Below are 18,733 nucleotides of genomic sequence, written 5' to 3' on the forward strand. Positions count from 1 at the left end.
GCAATGCTTTTTTTTTTTTTTTAAACTCCTATCTTTGCACTGAACAGGAAGAATTTATAGGGAGTGGCAGAGATGAAAGGGTACGAAGTAGCAGCTTGAGAAAGGGGTTGGAGATTCTGAGAAGGGGTGAAAGACAATACTGCACGGACATAGAATATTGTGCCTCAATCTTTCGAGTGTACATGTTAATTGTGATGAGTGTTACATGAAGAGGAGTTAAAAACTGAATAGGTTAAAGATTCCAAATCTCACCAGTGTGGCGGATGATGTTCAGTACCCAGGAAACATCAGGTTAAATCTCTTTTTAGAATTTTATTGTAATACAGGATGTGATAGTTACTGATCTTTCACAACTGTTTTAGTCAAGCTACCTGCATGAGTTTCTTTTGAATTTTCTGAATTGGCCAACTTATTACAATTTTGGCTCCCCAGAGCAATCTCCTGTAGGTCAGACTCACAGTATATTTTGGGCCGAAGCATGCTTTTCTCTGAGAGGCCTTGGGTACTTGCTAAGTTGTCTGGCATAATTTCTGGAAACTTCATGTATGTTCTGGTCATTTTTCTACAGGTGCCTGGAAATGAAGTTTTTCGAAGAGGACAGTCATCCCATAGAGATGTAATGCAGAAGAATGGCTGCTATGAATGTGACTTTTGGTAACGAGTGTGTTTACTGCCAGCACCTGCATGAGAGACAGTGACATGTCATTGTGGACCAAATGGAATATCTTACAATATTTTGTGTATCTTTGAATGCTATGTCATGGATTATGTTGGATATATCATCTTTCACTCAAGGTTTCTAGCTGCAAATAAAAGCCTACAAATGTGAGCCTTAAAACCTTAGGTCAGAGGGCAAATAAAAAGTACTGTGTTTGAAATTAAGTTTTAATTTTAATACAGTTACACATCAGTACAAATAATTTTTGGCATTATTGCTTCTACTTTCTTTAGATTTAGCCAGTTGTCTAATTAGTGCTTATCAGTGTTGCAGGTGTACTAACCGGTACTGAGTACCAGTACTGGTTGAAAAGTAAGGCTTCAAGAGAAACAACAATATTTTCACACTATGTAAATAGGGGATCTTCCTTGTAACTGAAATATGTTAAAAGGCATTCCTCATGAAATGTACAGTGATCTCTGTCACTGGGTGCTTTCCTCTAAAATGAAGTGTTATTTATACATCAAAGGGGAAAAGTACACATTTATGTCCCTCAGGGGCACGGAGAATGGAAGTCATTGTGTTGGTATTTTAATACAAATTGCTTCCTGCATTTCTAAGTGGCAAATATATGAATATTCATAGACTCACAAGGCCAGATGATCATCCAGTACACAGCCTATACGGGAGGAAAATGGAGGAGAATGTTTTAAGGCTCCAGAATCTCCAGTTTGTCTTTGCCTGAGGGTGGTAAGTTTGTGGAAGGCATCACAGTCGGGATCTGGAGGTGGGAAGAGTTGAGTTGGAAGGGACGGGCAGGGGGCTGGAGAACCCTCTGGACAGCCTGCTGCTTTCTGAACCTGAGGGACTGCCAAGCAGCGGCCCGTGAGGCATGAACGCTCATCCACGCAGCCTGCCTCTCCTGACTGCGCTATCTCCCTGGAGCGTTTTAGGTTCTCCAGCATTTTAAGTATCCTTTTTCACTGCCCTTGTGTTTTGTACGTCCCCTCGCTCCAAAAGAATAATATGCCGGTAGCTGCAGAGATGACTAATGCTCACTTTCAGAGGGAAGGGTCGGTAGCCAGGGTCAGAAGAGAGCAGGCCAAGACGCAGGTGGTGGCAAGTAGGTGCCACCTGGGGGCTCTGCAGGCTTGAGAGACGTGTGTGCAACTGAGCGTCGGGTGTGCACCGAGATCACTCTCCTTGGCGCTGGGAAAAGCCATGCACTTCGAATAGGCCGTTACGCTGCTGTATCCGAGCGGCTTACAAACATGAAATAAACTCCCCGGCAGGACAGACTGGTGGTGCTGCCTTCTGAGAAGGAGATGGAGCACAAAAGAGTGACTCGTCTGTAGCAGTGGCAGGACCCAAATGAGGGCTCGGGTTCTTCACACGCTGGGTCCCATTCCTGCGTGGAAACCGTTGGGCTGATTCACCTTTGGCATCACCCGATTCAGAGAACTGCAGAGTTGGTCTGAATGTGTGGTCTTGCATTCTTGGGTGAACATACATATTTTTATGCTTTGACATGTTACCGTTTTAACTATGTATTTAAGAGGAAGCTGCTAACGAATGTTTATAGCTTGGTGTAATTCATATGCAGTTTTATTTTGCAACGTGAGATGGATATATTAAAAGTATTTAGGCGTATTTTAGGGCATGTGGATGCTGGGTGAGCGTGATAGTGTATTTGGGGTGTTTGGGGCACGTGCATTGTGGTCAGCGCTACCTGCCGAGGTCTGTGCTGGCCGTTTGGGTGAGCTGAGGAGCGGCGGCGAGGGGTCTGTTCCCGTGCGGTGCGTGGTTTTGTGGGTGCCCGTTGCGGGCCGACGGGTCCCGCTTCTCCCCGCGCCGCCGACACCCGCCCGCCGGCGCTCCTGCGCGGCGGTGCGGGCGGAATCCGGGCCCAGGCAAGGCCCCGACAGCCCCCCCCCCGCCCCCGCCGCTGGGGCGTCCCGCCGCTGCGCTCGGGGGCGAGGCGGGTGCCGGGTCGGCTCCAAGGGGTGCCGGTGGGGCGGCCGCCAGCGCGGCGGCGGCGCCTCCCGCCCGCCCCCGGCCGGTAGCGGCGCGGCGCGTCAAGGGTTAAGGCCGCGGCGGCGCTCGGCGCGGAGGGATACGGAGCCGGAGCCGTGAACGTGGTGCTGAGGCTCTGTAAGCAAAAAAAATGTCTGCCTGAGGGAAACCCACAAGTTCCTTCTAGTGGGGGGGGGGGGAGCGCTCGGCTCGTCGCCTCCCACCCAGCCCGCGGCCCGCCCGCCGCCGCCGGACCAGCCCTGGTCCCTGGAGCGTACGGGGGGCAGCAGGTAAGTGTGGGCGGCGAGGGGCCGGGAGAAGTTGGGAGAGAGCGGTGGGGGGAGGGAAGCGGCGGCCGGGCGGTCGCAGGGGCAGAGGCGGCGGCCAGGGGCAGGGGGCCGCGGCCGGGCGGGAGCGGGGCTGCACGGGGGCCGCCGCAGGGGAGGCCGCGGCGGCGGAGGAGGAGGCGCTGCTGGGGAGCCCGAGGGGCGGCAGCCGGGGCCGGCTGCCCGGGTGGCCGTGCGTGCGGCGCGCCGGGGGTCTCCGGCGGCGGCGGCGGGGCGGGCCGCGGACCCCGGGCGGGCTGTGGCGCCCGGCCCTGGGCAGGAGCGAGTCCCCGCGGGCGGCGTTCGAGGGGGGCGCGTTACCCGCCGCGCGGCTCCCAGCGCTTCATACAGGGTCGCGGCGGCCGCAGCCCGGCCCCGGCGCGCCGGGCGCCTCACGAAACTTGGAGGGGAGCGGGGCTGCGGCAGCGCCCCCGCCGCTCCCCCACGGCGCCCGCCGGGCACAAGGGAAGGCGCGGACCCCGCAGCCCCTCCTTCCCCCCCCATCCCCCCCCCCCCAACCCGCGCCGCGCGCGCGCAAGGTCCCCCGCCGCACGCGCATTCCACCCCCCCCCCCCCCGCCCGCCCGGTGGTGGCGCGCGCGCGCGCCCGGCCCCGCGCCGCGTGTGCGCGTGCGGTGCGCGGGGGCGGCTCCCGCCCCGCCGCGGTCCCGAGCGCGGAGCGGCGGTCGCGGCCCGCTGGGCGGGTGCGTGGGGAGAGCCGCCACCGCCGGGGAAGGCGGTCGGCGATAATGCCGGGGCAGAGATGGCTCTGCTGAGGCGCATCCAGCCCCGCTTGTCAGCCCCATTGTTGCAGAGACAGTGAGTCACTTAATCTCTCGCTAATTCCCCGGACTTCGCTGGGCCGCGGCTGTTTATTTGCTTTCGCTTTGCCTGGGGGGGGGGGGGGGGGACGGACCTAAGTCCTGGCGGCGGCCCCGCTGCGGCGCGCCTGTGCCTTGCGCGAGGTGGGGGAGAAGCGGAATGAGGGAGAAAAGGGAGCCCGAGGAAACTTGAGGCGAGTTGGTTAGTTTGGGGAAGCTGCTGCTGCCGCTGCCGATTCCGTCGGTCCGCCCGGTGAGGCAAGGCGAGCCTCCCCGGGGATTCCCCCACCCCCGCCTCGGGGGTGCAGAGGTACCTGCGGGGGTACCGGAGGCCCTGCTGCTTCGCGAGGGGCCGGCTTCCCAGGGCCGGGGGTCGGCCCCAGTCCCGCGGTGAAGTACTACTGCTTGTGCCTCTCTCCCTGTGCCCTAGAAGGTGATCGGAGGAGCGGAGGAAGATGAATTCCCAGCAGCAGAGGATGGCCGCAATAGGGACTGACAAGGAACTGAGCGACTTGCTGGACTTCAGTGCGGTAGGACATTCTCCGAGGTCTTCTCATGACTTCGGCGTGGTAAAGCGAGCCGAGGAGCAGGGGCAGCAGTGTGCAGGGCTCGGCTAGGTCCGTCTCAGCCAAGTTGGACACCTGAACTTTGATGTAATGTCTAGACTTCCAGATTTAATACTGGGTCAATTGGTTTAACTGGTTAAAATCAGGCTGATCCAGTGATGGCATAATCTAACAATTAACATTTGTTAAGCTGGCATGTGGCACTGGTACTTTGGCTTTTCTTTTGGTTTGTTAAGAAAACAAAACAAAACAAAAAAAAACCCAGCCCCCAGAACTAATGCTCGTAAATATCAGAGGTTAGTCGTTGATAGTTGTGGCTTAGAAAATTATAGGTATTTTCTGTGTGATATTTTTAACAGATTTCAAAAAGGTGCTTGGTGTGTAAACATAGTAGAAAACTACTGCCTCTCAAAGCTGTCTTTATCCAGTGACTTTCAACTCACAGATCAGTAAGAAATATACTTTGAGTAGCAAAATTTAAGATAAGTAACTATTTTAAATTGCCATAGTAGTACTAGGTCTCCTTTTAACTTTATTTTTTTTTTTAAGTTGGTTGTGTTCATGTGGAAAAGAGATTTTAGTGGTATTAATTGCAAGGAGTACTTTAGCATATTGGTTTTATGGGTCTAAATGTGCATCTTGCATTCTGTTTATTTTCTAGCAGAGAAATGAATCAAATAATTGCTTCCTATTACAATTTTTTTTTTAAGTTTACATCAATTATGTAGCATGGAGTTTCAAAGCCAATTTAAACACATCTTTTTTTTTCTTATTTTGCAGATGTTTTCCCCACCTGTTAATAGTGGGAAAACCAGACCAACTACGCTAGGAAGCAGCCAGTTCGGTGGATCAGGTAGGATGCATCCGAGATACATAAAGTTCATGTAACCAGGTCTTGATGTTTTAGCTTAGTCTTCATGCGGTCGAAGTATGGTAATCTTTCATTTGTACAACATTCTCATAAGACGTTCAGGTTAACTAGACGTGCTGTTTTGATCCGACTTTGTAACACATTTTGTTAACTTTAACCACAGTTTTCATCTATATGCCTTAGAATGCTTGGCCCAGTACAGTGAAATGTTAAAGTGTCTCTAATAATACTGGCATACAAGTTGTCTGTTTATCTGTTGTTAAAAATGAATGGCTGCTTTGTTTTTGTTTGTTTCATAAAATCAAACCTACCTGTTCAATTGAAGTATTTCCTAGCTCCTGTATGGAAGGGTAAAACACTTATGTCAAATGCCAAATAATGAAATACTCCTGACTCAAGGATATATTTTAAAATGCAGTTCTTAAGGAAAATGTAAGGCTAATACAATTTTATGGTACTGTGTAGTTCTCAAAGTCTTGACGAATAGAATTCTTTCATGTTGAACCTTTATCAGGGTATCTGGAAAACAAGTAACTATTTACTAGTTGCATGTATTTTGTGGCTTCAGTGCCTTCATTGAGGTCCACCTAATGGCCCTTCTCAGTGTCTTTTAAGATAAGCCTATAATGGGAAAGAAGTGCAATTTTTTTCAGATACTTTGTATCATTCTTGTAAAGGGTATATTTATTACTACTTACGAAAGAGAAACTAAAGTAACTTTTTGATAATGTGTTTTGTTCTTTTTTTATGTATGCTTATTTTCTGTGAATACAGTGAAGTGGTATTTTTGTTTTTATGAATACAACAAAGTGATGTTTGTGCTAAGGTTAATCAAAATAAACTTTTAGACTACCAGTAGAGGAGTGAAGTAGTTGCTTGAAGTTGTGCAGTAGCGTTGCCTGTTTGCCTCATATTGTCAGAGCTGTTACTTTGATAGTTCAAATGACACCTTGCATTTTAGTGACACTTTAGAACTTTGTTTTTAAAAGCATTTTAAAACTTCTGAATTGTGTAATTTTGCAAACTCTTCAGAGACTACTTCCCGTATTTCATTTAATGAAAATATGTAGCAAATGTTGTAATTGTAGCATACCTGAAGAAGCATTTTACATTTTCTCTTCTAAGATATAGGTGGTTTTAGCTTGCTCTTTGAAAGTATGTCAAGCTTAAATTGTTTGCAATAGTAAGACAGCAGATCTGTATATGATATAGTTAATATTTTTTCTTTTTTTTCAGATACAAATATTCAAGACAGTTGTTTCTCAAAAGCTTGTTTTAAAAGATATTCAGGGAGCTAAAACTTATTGTGGGGAGCACAACCTGAGCATCTTGTCCCCCTTTCCCCTGGCTTTTCCTGAAAAAGTAGAATAACTTTCTGTTGAATAATAAACCTTTCATTTTTAGTTTAGCTCTTAGATCAGTCTTAGGTAATGTGGCTTGACCTATTTGTAGGTAGTGTTTCCCCTTCTTTCCTTGGATGGCTCAGAAAAAGAGAGAATGCCAGAATACTTAGCTTTTGGGGAGAAACAGTGTTATTGACTCCTTGAATTTCTTTACCAATGTGGTGTATCATCACATAGATACCAATCATGAGCAATACACTGCAGCTGTCAGGCTACAGCTGAATTCCCCTTGGAAGAGATAATGGTATATAGTTGTGGGTTTTAATTAAAAACATTTCTTGTTGTAGAGATTTACTGGTCATTGGGATTATATGCCCTAATTCTTGTAATGTTATGACCTAAGCCTTGAGCTAGGGGGATTACTCTGCAGGAGTGAGAGGTGACAAACTTTTATATTAGTTGTGTTCTGAGTCAGTGTTAAGTGTTGTAGAAAGCTTGTGTTAAGATCATTGACGAAGTATAGGCATTTAATTTCTAGCACTCTGATTTAATTGTGATCTTGCTTTAATTTCAAGTGTTCTGTAACTTCTAGGACAAACAATGTTTGAAAACTTTTTTCACTGCTAGAGGCCACTTTTTAAAGAGAAACGTGAAAGGAGGAGGTATTTATTCCTTTGAGCTACCTAGTACCAAAAAGCACAGTATGCACAGATTCCTAAAAAGTACTTTTAAATTTTTTTCCTCGAATACGGAATGATGCTACCTCTTGCAGAGACTTTCTGTGATTCTGATGGCAATTACAGAAGTGAAGCTTGCTTCAGTATCTTTCCCATTAAACTCAGTTGTTTTATTTTTCTGATGTCTTTACAAGCATACTAAAAGCAAGTGTTTTCTTAGTTGGAATAAGAATGTGTTTATTGTTTGTTATTATAGAACTCCTTTTTCCTCATTTAAATTTAAACAAATCTGAGAACACATTCCCTGCCAACCCCCCTCTCCCCCCAACCTATCAGTGATTTGAGATGCAGCCTAATGGGCCCCATTAAGTAGGTGAAAATCAGCTGCTTGTCTGCATGGCTCTTAAGAGTGTATATTTCTGGGAAATCTGATATAGAAGGAAGGGATGCTCGTGATGCATTTTCCTTACCGCCCCCCAGGCCCCCAGTTTAAAAGGATAAATTAGTTGCTGTTCAAGGATGGTGAAGTTCTGTTTGTTTTTCAGGTGTGGCTTTGTGAAGTGTTGGAAATACTAGGGTGTATGTTATTAATTCTGATGTAACAAGCTTGATCTGGTATAATTCTGCAATACTTCTGTTGATTATGCTGTAAAAATATACGTGTAATTGGATTGCATAAATAAAACAGCTAATATGATATCTATAATTTGTAAGAAAATACTGTCATGGATTAACATATGAACATTGTGTTTTGATTAAAAGATCGCTGAAGTCTGGTGTCGGGGCAGGCTTGCTTTCTACAGGTAAATCAGTTATGAATGAAAGCTGCAGATGAAATAAGTGAACTAATCTGATATATTATAGTATCTTGTGACAGTAGGTTGTGTAAGCTGCTGATGAAGTCAAATAACTTGGTCAGACTACTGGTGGAAATAAGCATATTGGAAAAGTAACCTGATATGTAAGTCAGTGAGTTAGGCCACAAAATATTCCTTGTCATACCTGTTGTAATTACCTCTTGTTTAAAACAGAACTTCCCATTCTTTTCTCCTGCAAAACCAACTTGTGAAGATAAAGCCATTTCTGTCTTAGAAATCGTAGAAGGAGAAGGCAAAGGTCAGAGATGTGCTCTGTTGGCCTTTTTAATCGGGCTTTTTTGCAGATTTTATTTAAAATTAAAATTTTCTGTGTTATTACTATGGTTAATAGCAGTGTTTATTATTTACAATGAAATTTTGCTTTGTTTTGCTTTTGTCAAAACCACAAAATGTATGCCAATACAAACCTGGATGGTGACTGATTTTGCCCAATGCCCTTTATTACAGTAACTCCATTAAAATCCAGTCGCAGTATTGAGATGCCTGCCATAGGCAATAATAATGCAATTTTCCTATGGTTCCCAGTAGGTTTGATCTCAATTTCAATATTTCCTGCAAATGAAATTTTTTAGTCTCAGGTGTGGTACCCTAAAATACACCCCCCCCCTTTTTTTTTTCTCTTCTAAAGAACTTCTTAGATGTTAAAGAATAATATATCTGAGACAATATTTTCCTATGTGGCCTGCTATCTTCAGTTTTTGTAGCCTCCTCATTGTACCGATAGCATTATTTTTGCATGTGGCTGTGCACGTGCATATGCGAGGTATAAGTCAAAAAAGCTGAATACAGACAATGTGGATGTCTAACAGAAAACAAAGTGGTAAGAGTTTAAAGTAAGAGGTACAGTTCAAAAGCTAAGTCGTCAAAATATGACACTTGTCTTGCTTGTAAGAAGATTCTTCTGAAGTTCATGAAAAATGAGTACACACATTTGTGCATGGACAGCTTTGGGCACAAATCTTGTGTGTACCCAGACATTCCTCGTACTAGACCTACATGCAAAAAAACTTTGAATGTATCTGTTCAGGTATCTGTATCAGTTTGGTCCCCTTTTATGCAAATTCAAGAGGCTGCCCTTTCCACTGCTCTCTACTAATGTACTGAGTTTGTAAGGAATGGATTGGGATAGGCCACTAATTAGTGGCTTGATGCAAAGACCATTTAAGTTGATAGCCTGCCATTAACCTGAGTGTCCCTAAATTAGGGCCATGTGTCTTGAGACTGGACACAATGGCAATTCTTTAGCAGGTCTATTAAGTTACCAAACAGTGTTTCCAAAATTAGCAAAACCTGACTTGATTACTGTTTGTCAGTCCAGTAAACTCTTATTTCCTTCTTAGTTTTGCATCAGCAGTTCCTTGTAAAACAAACAGACAAGCAAACAAAAAACCCAAACAAAAAAGCTTGAGAGAGTTACCTGGGTTGGCAGTGTTTTAAATACTGTGTTCATTAATGTACAGCAAGTGTTAAAGAGAAAAGGCACTCAGCCTTGGAGAAGACTACAGAAAGATGAAACTTTATGTATGCAAATAGTGCTCCTCCTAACCTTTCAAAATACATCATTTTTTTCTTCTTTTTATCAGAACTGTGATTCCAAAGAATCAGTTCTCTGATATTATTCAATGTGTTTTTCTGCTGCAGTCTCCCACTGAGGTGTAGGAAATTTCTAGTGCCTGCTCCTAATCCCTGAATTAAGGAGTTGATGAGAGGTCTGGTGTAGTCACATAGTCTGGTCCTACAACGTGTTAGGTCATGACAGACTCTTTTAAAAAAAAAAGTGGAAGGCATGTATTTCAGAATTCGGTCCGTATTTCTGGTTTTGTCATCCAAAATATGTTATGATCCTGTGTGTTTTTGTTTGCTGTTCAAAAGAAGATGAGTTTATTGTGTGTTAAATGCCAGAAATCTAGAGTGGCCTGTTAAAATAAACGTTAGGTCATGCAGCTATGTGGCTTTTTTATTATTTTTATTTTTGGTATTTAGGTTGTCCTCTAGCTCCATTAAAAGTGAACCAGCAGACCTCGTAACCTGGTATTTCATCTCGGGTCTGAGAGATCCTAAATTCTGTTGTCTTCTGAAAAGCCTGGGAAGAGTTGTAGAAGCCTTGTGCTTGAAAGCAGAAAGGTACCCGTAGCTTCTTTGCCGTCTAGTTGTTTTTAGGGGAGACCCATGGATTACCCTTCAAATGGGCCAAACACAAGTGAGATGAAGATTTCAGTCTGGATCCCTCACCTATTGCATTTAGAAACCTAAAAGGGTGATACAGTGCTAGTAAATACGTGACTCTGCAGCTTGCCTGTTGGCAGCCTCTGTCTCATTGCTGTCTCTTTTTCTCCTCCCCTTCCCTTGCCTTTGGAAAGATAAATTATCAGACACTTACTCCATGAACAGCCTTGAAAAGTACAGCATATAAAAGGGCTAAGTAACTGCTTCCATATTGCTGTTTAAGAAAGAGAAGGGGGAAAAAAAATGTTGGACAAATGGAGGGAACTGATTACCCAACTTTAAAGCAGACAGTCTCTCACAAGGTGTTTGTGGTCATGTGGATATTGAGTTTTTTTGTGACTTAAAAAAAAAAAGGGGGGGGGGGCGGAGGGAAAAAGGAGAAGTTACTGGAACAGCTAGGTGTTCTGAATCTAGCTTGGTGAGTAGATAAGTAGATGTTTGTCTGTCATTTATTGCTATTGGCTATGGTTTTGAAATGGCTGTTATCACTTAAGGTGATGGTATGAACCTCATGTCAATTGGTCAGAAATTCCTTGCTGTCTTCCAAACAGCTAATTTTAGAATTTTTAGTAGCATTTGGGCTGTCTTCTGTTTAGAGATAAACTTGACACTGTTAATAAGGGAAACTGTAACTTTTGCTGTATTGGCATGTAGAAAGCATTCTTTCAAAAAGTTAATCTCTTATTTCCAGCAATTAGTTTTCCCTGGGTGAGAGCAGTGATGTGATCACTGTCTTTACAAGCACAGCATCTATCCTCCAATCCCTATATAAATGTTACTGTGTCACAATGCAAGGAAGATCTTTGCCATGTTATTTCCCGGTGGCTTCAAAATGTCTGGGGTTGCAGTAGTGCCTTGTCCTTTCCTGATGGGGCACCTCCCACCATCACCCTCCACACCAGCCAGTAGTAGCTCTTTGATCTGCCAAATTTTTCTGATCTATTGTAAGTGATGAAGAGTATCCGGATGCTTTGAAGAGTGGTCTTAATGGCATGTGGGAAGGAATATGATTTGAAATTGCCTGTTGCTGTATTTTTTGATTTACCCAAAGAGCACTGTTGATATAAATGTAAACACGAGGATTAAGGGTTTGGGTGAAGTGGAGGAAGAATCCTGAAAAGAGTCTGAGTAGAAATTGCATGTTATCTAAAGAATTCCTTTTCTTTAGAGAGAAGTATAAATGAGATTCTTGTGTATTTATGTGTCCTTTAATGGCAGCTGAACTTGTACTCAGTCCCTTAATGACTGTAGAACTTTTATTATGTCTGTAGCTTTTGCTAAGGTTTAGGGTTTTTTTTGGTTTTGTTTGTTTGTGGTCTTTTTTTGGTCTTTGACAAGGGAATTTTATGTTAAAAGCTTGTCATTCATACATACATGCCAAAGTTCCCCTTCCCCCCACTTCCTTCCAGCTGTCACACAAACAAGACTTAACCCCTTAGTCATTTTGTTATCAAGTTGGTATGACAGTTGTTTGTCTCAGATAATTCTATTTTATCCATAGTTGAGCCTATAGATACAGTTATGATTTTCTGTTTATCTACTATATACTGTACTATAAACTTGGTAAACTGTATTTTCTTTAAGTTGCTAAAGATACAGTGTAATTTTTCATGGTTGAAAACTGTGTGTATTTATAAACAGAAGGATGTTTAAGGCACTAATAAAATACCATATCACTTAGTAAGATTGGATTTTGTGGAGATTAGTTTTAAAATTGAAAGATGTGCATAAACTTAAGGAGTTTACTAGATCTCTTGAGCTGACTTCTCTTGACTACGGAGATGCAGGGGTTTTTTTTGGTACTCCAATGTTGAAGGATTATGTATTTTGGGGAATAGCGTTGAGCATTTTTAGAAGCTTTATAAAATTTCTTAAATTACCTATAGAGCCAGATGTGATCTATGTGATATAATAAGTCTTCTATCTTAAATTTCCTTCAAAATAAATATTAGTTTATCATATTTGAAAACTCAGTTTCAATAAATGACTTCATTGAATAAAGTATGTTCTCTAAAAAGCTTTTTTTTAGAGGCATTGTCTAATTTAATGTGTTAACAGTTCTTCAGAAGTATATAGCAAAACTTGAACAGTTTTGTGTGTTCTGTGAGGAAGTCACTAAATTTAAATAGTAAATAAATAAGAAAAGGCACTATTTTCTTCTGCATGTGAGTTGATGGAGATTGTTGTTGAATACTCATAACTAGTTTTAAATTGTGTATATACTTTAATCACTTTTTTGGTCATTAAGCATTGTAAGAAAAGAGGGAAAAGTATTATTTCAGTGATAATTACAATTCTAAGGACAGAAAATGTATTTTTAATATCTCTTTTTTTCTGTATTAAGTAGGGTTGCTTACTCCTTCAATTTGTTGGGTTTTTTATTAATGTGAATGTCTAGAAGTCCCCAGTTCTATTGTATACCTCAACCTGATGATTTGGAAGTACTTGTGGACTTTTAAAATATTACAATCCATTATTTACTAGTGGCTGTAGGGGCAAGTTTTTTTTCTTCTATTATGAGTCTAAGATGAGATAATGATTTTTTTTTTTTTAATGTCTTGAATGAATGCCTTGTCTTTTTTTATTTGTAAAACAAAGCTGTGTTTGTAAACACAACATTCAAAAACATAAAGGACATACTTTTTTGGTGAAGATGTTAACGGAATACCAAGAATGATCAGAAAGAGCAGCTTTTGTTATATTTAATAATATCTCACTGTCTTCAGAGGATAATCAGGCTAAAATGTACCCAATCAATCTTCAGGACTTTGTTAGATTATTCTTGTATGCTAGGGATGTGGGTTTTTTATTTTTTTTATTTTTTTGAAAGAAGGAGCTGGAATTGCTTTAAGTGAAATAAACTTTGTGTTTTTACCAATGTAATGCAGAAAAATAGCGATCACATCAAAATAATTGTTGCTGGTATTTTAAAGAAGGACTTGGAATGGAGGGTGGAAGAGGAAGAGACTGGATAAAAAGGGTTTACTTTACAGCCCTGTTAGTAGGGTAATGTTCTCTAGGAATGCTAGTAAAACCTTAGCATAAAGCTAAGTAAGGTTTGTCTTGGACAGGGAAGTTGCATGCTTCCATATTAGTGCTATGGAAGAATTAAAAAACTGCTCATGCTGTAGAATTACATTTAAAACAGAAGGAAAAAATTGTACATTTCTTCTATTACACACAATTTGTCTTTATTGGTAAGTGGAAAATAGGTGGATATTTTTTACATCCAGCTGACAGTTTTGAATTAATTTTTTTTTCTGAAGTAAATCTTGTTTACTGCTGTGGACCTGATTTCTTGCTCCTGATCTTCTACAGAGATTGCTTATATTGGTTTTTTGTAAGCATATGAGATATTAGTTATGCTTTTCAAGTCTGCTTTTTTTGGTATTGCAGACTGTTTTCTTTCTGTACCAGTTGTAGCTGCAGAAATGGTGGTAATCTCCATGTCTTTAGCAGGTTGTTAGTTACGTGGAGTTCTAGTAATAAGTTGAACCACTTGCTTTCGCCGTTCTACTTTCCTTTGCATGAACAAAACTGCAAGAAACATTTTGTTTGTGCCTCGTCTCTGGAAGAGCTCTTTGCTGCTGATGAAGATGAAGCAGTGGTAACATGGACAAACTTCAGTTAGGCTGGGCTGGAGTTTTATATGGAAGTGTATTCTGAGCCTTGATTTGTGAAAATTACATTGTAGGTGGTGTATTTTTCCCCCTTTTAGATGTAAAGATGAATAGGCAGAACTAATTTTTAGAAAAACATACCTAGTAAAACAAAATCCAAATTTGGTCATTTCTAGTTGTGTACATTTTGTGGGTATAATACCAACTAATATCAGACCATGAATGTGCATGTTCTGTGTGTTAAATTAAATTGGGTTTAAACCAAAGTTTACCCTTAATTCAATGTAAGCAAGAACTTGGTCTGTCGCATTACCTGGTGTCTGTATTGATTCTGTTTAGAGTATGACCAAAATATATTGCTAATTTTAATATGTATATCATTGTCTTTGGAGAGTGAATTGATATACAGTCCTTCTGTCTTCTTCCATGTTCAGGTTTTACGTACAAAATCTTTAGTGTATTGAGTGGTTCCAAGTCTTACCTAAAATAAAACCTGAATGCACATTGGTGGTACTATCTGCATTTTTAACATCTATCTAAAAGTCCAAAATAAACCGTTTTTTCACTTGAATGAGGAAATAAGAAGGGAACCAGACAGAAGTTTTAGCAAAACATAAAACTTACTGAGTGTGATTCATACCTATTAGTATATAATGTGTGAGAAAAACATAAAGAGTTTAATTTAAAATAACATTGCTTTGCAAACTTGGTTTCTCTAGTTCTGTTGGAAAACATGTTTAAAGCCTAAAAGATGTAGATAAATCCATGATAAAGTCATTGAATTTTGCATTTTGCATGCTGCAGGGATGTCTTGCAACCAACTATCTCTTGAATTTTCTACTGTGTTGCATTAGTGTTAGTAGGATGCTGTGGAGATAAATATGCTTCTGAAAATCCTAAAGTATTTTTAGTCTTGTGTAGGAGAATGGAATTCACTGTTTATATTTTTATTTTTTGTTTATTTGAATGCAAGATACTATTGTCTTGGTGTTATCCCAAGAGCTATTGTGGCCGCTCTGTGAAATGATTAAACCAGACAGCTTTGCTTGTAGGACAAACATTTTTTTATATTGTGATGTTTCGATGATTTTCAATGCGACACCTATCCCATTACAGTTTCTTTATGCAGCAACTTCATGAGTCATAATCCTTGCAAAAGAACACAGCTTAAAATAATCACTGATTGTTTCTTTGCAATTCTGTTCACTGCCCACTGCAAATAAACAAGAGCAGAAATGACAGTATCATTTAATCCTTTAATGTTGCTTTTGACGTGCAAAACATTCTCTTGTAATAGAGAAGTAATCCATAAGGAGGGTAGCTGCTCTTTCATCTTCCTGAATGCTAAATGAAGCCAAGGCTTTTATGAAGAGATGGTGATTTAATGAAGATGACCGAGTTTTGGAGTAATGAAAAGCTTTTCTATATTTCTAAAAATGGTGCATGGTGCTTACTACTGCAGAGTTCAAATGGCTGCATTTTGTAGTATGTCTTTGCAAGATTAGTGCTTGCAATGCTTAGATGCAAAGTGATTGAATGGTACGGTAAATCAAAAATTTTTCCCTTAGTTTGATTTTATAAAAGAAATGCACATCTCTGCCACTTAATGTGTATAAATGCATGTAATGTCTGACATGTGTTCTCTGCTCTGTGTAATGCTTTTATTTTGGTAACCTTGAAAATATCTCTGATATCATATTCCCTTGCCAGAGGACAGCAATAACCACACAAAAAAGTGGAGCATGAACTTTGTCAATATTACTTATGACAGGAACATCTGAATTAGATATTTTTCTTGCAAGTACTTTTAAGATGCTGAATTTAAAAAGCTCCTCAACTCAGAAAAAACCAGAAAACAAACCCCCCCAAAAACCCCCAAACCAAAAAAAAAAACTTATACAAAAAACCAAAGCACCTCCCCAAAACCCAAACAAACCAAAAGCCCCATCTTTTTTCCCTTTAATTTGTTCATTTCATTAGTTTATTTGGAAGATTTTTTAATTAATCTGTAATATTACTACATGCAAAGCAAGCTAGATAATGCCTGATACTTCAAAAGAAAGCAGAGAGAGGCTTTAAAGGATGAGAGCCCATATCCTCTCCAGAACATACTCCCCCAACAGTCTTTCAGGCCTTCATGAATCAGCCAACGGGCCTTTTATTTTTCCCTCTCTGTAAGTCAACCCCTTTTTCTTCCACCAAGATTTTAAAGAAGGTTGTGACTCTTTACAAAAAGTTTCTATGTTAGTCTTCAGTATATGAGCACTGTACAGTACAACCAGAAGTAATCTTAAAGGTTGCTAAACTATTTTAGAGTTGCCAGGAACGTAAAGAATGCAACCACGTTGTTACATTTCTCATTGTGTTACAGGAAAGATATATTTGAGCATCTGGGGTGAATGAACTTAGGTGAGCAACAGCAGGCTGTTTTTTTGAAAACTGTCATGTAATAAAAGTGCAGAAATGGCTATGTAACTTAAATTTCCTTCTTACCCTTTTTAATGGTTTGAATTACTGGCTGGTCCCTGTGTCGTAGTACACAAACTCTTACAAGTGTAAGAGTGATATATATGGAATGGATGCTTAAAACTTTACGTGTTACGTGAATAAATTTCAAGACATGTCAAGGCTGTGCATTTGTGAATACATTTCTGGGTAGAAGGTGAAGCATTGTAAGACATTGCTGCTTTTTTTTTTTGTTTGAGTGATGCAGTAAAACCAGAGTTTGTATTTATGTATGTCCATTATACTCATTAAACCCACTTTATTTTCAAGGTACTTGTTGAGTACTGAATAAGGGTTTAAATCATCTGCTTACTTACAATGTACTAACAATTCCTTTTTCCTTTTCCCTCATCCTGTTAGGGGAAATTGGGATCAGAGAAGAGGTAAATGCCTACATATGGGAGATGCTGTGTAATGCAATTTATATTCTATGCTAATGGTTATATTCCTTTTGGCCTTTGAATAGTCTATATTTGTTTTATAAAATGAATGGCATTCTTTTCTCCTAGATGCAGCTGTTTATTGGTAGGTAACCTAAGTGCCCCGTGAACTATCATCAAAAAACCCCTGTTTTGTACCTTATATTTCTGCAAGTGAAAACTGGTATGTATATGACAATGCGACTTGTGCTGCAGTGAGGAATCAGTCGGAGTTTGGCCATCTCTCATGTATATGTCATAGGTTGTCTCCAAATTGGATACTGGAGAACATGCTGTTGCCATAGCAATGAAAGTCCTTTTGAAGGCAGCATTCTTGGCAGAGCTGTTGCATCTCCTCAAGTGCTTGGTGCATTGATCTGAAAGTACCTTGTCAGTATTAGGACATAGCTGTCGTGAAAAGAGCGGGAAGTATAGATTTCTTTAAAATACACGATCATCTTCTTTTCACAGCTAGTTGTTGCTTGAACCCCCCAGTTCATAAAGCTACAGCTTTTTAAAATCTTATGCTGTGAACATTTCTTACATTTAACATACTTAGCTTGAATGCATGTGTGGATTGAGCTGCTGTTAACAGGTAACTAGTTTTTATTGCAAAAGTATCACTGTATGACTTTCATAGCTTCCTGCAGTACTTGTCCCTTTTAGTACTTGGAAAATATATTTTTAGAGAGTTTCCTCCATGATTTTGGTTACTGCAAAACAGTTGTGAAAATATGCTACTTTATTTGTAACGCTTTTCAACTTGATGGTTTCCTTTTTTCTAGGTAAAATGGTTGCCTTGCTCCCGTATTAGTGTCGCATTTAGGGTTCCATAATATAAATAATGGGAGAGATCACTTGTGGAAATGTAAAGTTCTGTACTTATTTAGAAAATATACCTTACACAGGATCCCTTTTTCAGCAAACACGGCTAGATCTTTGTGTATAAATATTTCCTCCTCAGAGTGTGGTTTTGTTACCAAATTAAGAAGAGGCTGTGAATTTCTTGTGTCCCATCAGATATTAATTTTTGATAAGTGAGATTTTCTTCTCCAAGATTAAGTGTAGGCGTTCAGAGACAACTTGTATAGTGCAGATACTCTAGACAGCAGTAGCATCCATTTCTACATGTGCTGTGAGGATGGAGTTGATTAATTTTCTCCTTATTTAAAAAGATCAAACAATTTTTAAACTGACGAATAGAAAGACAAAGTGAAAACTTTTCTAAGTCAGGAGACAATGTGATTAATGCTGTACAGCATATTCTTTCATGTGGACTGGGATTTCCATGTTTAAGTGTTCCTTTATTACTGAAAAAGCCTCTAGAAAAGAAGAATTTTGAAGTCACCGATATAGATTGCTCCATCCTTTGCAGCTTTTTATGTAACAGTCTATAGCTTTATCACTTTCTCTGAAATAGTAGATACAGATGAGAATTAAACGAACTCTTCATTCTTCTTTTTTCTCCTTCCACGTGAAATTAAGGAAGAATGAAATAATTAATACTTTATTTGTACTTGAAAAGAACTTTCTGCCTGCTGTAGCAGATGTGTGCATGTGCCATACTAGTGATCTTTAGCTTGGGTTTGGTTTTTCAATCCCTGCCCCCTCTTGCCTCTTTCTCAGAGTAGGAAAGAAGCATCGCTTCAGGTTGGCTTGGCCTTGGGAAGCGTTACTGAGCTGCTGCTCTAAGCAGTTTAGACAGGACTTGTTACTTACAGTTTCTACATGTGTTGGTCTAACCTGGATAGACAAGTCGTGGTGTAAGTGACCTTGGCATGGTGACCAGATCTGGGTCCAAGGAGAGGTCA

The 18,733-nt window shown here is 40.8% G+C and overlaps 1 protein-coding gene across 8 annotated transcripts in view; it reads left to right on the top strand.

The window, feature by feature from the left end:
- The first annotated feature begins 2,816 nt into the window (after positions 1–2,816).
- TCF12 (transcription factor 12) overlaps positions 2,817–18,733 on the top strand; it is a 174,752-nt gene continuing 158,835 nt past the window's right edge. For 4 of the 8 annotated variants that reach the window (XM_052807253.1, XM_052807257.1, XM_052807258.1 and 1 more), the window contains exons 1-3: positions 2,817–2,961; positions 4,248–4,347; positions 5,164–5,236. In XM_052807253.1, the coding sequence (XP_052663213.1) occupies positions 4,273–4,347; positions 5,164–5,236 (148 nt within the window). In that variant the 5' untranslated portion in view covers positions 2,817–2,961; positions 4,248–4,272. Of the gene's footprint in view, positions 2,962–3,653; positions 3,816–4,247; positions 4,348–5,163; positions 5,237–18,733 lie in introns of those variants that run through there. The other 4 variants (XM_052807256.1, XM_052807254.1, XM_052807255.1 and 1 more) reach the window with 4 other exon arrangements.

The sequence above is a fragment of the Harpia harpyja genome, chromosome 14 (assembly GCF_026419915.1).
Source record: "Harpia harpyja isolate bHarHar1 chromosome 14, bHarHar1 primary haplotype, whole genome shotgun sequence".
Lineage (NCBI taxonomy): Eukaryota > Metazoa > Chordata > Aves > Accipitriformes > Accipitridae > Harpia > Harpia harpyja.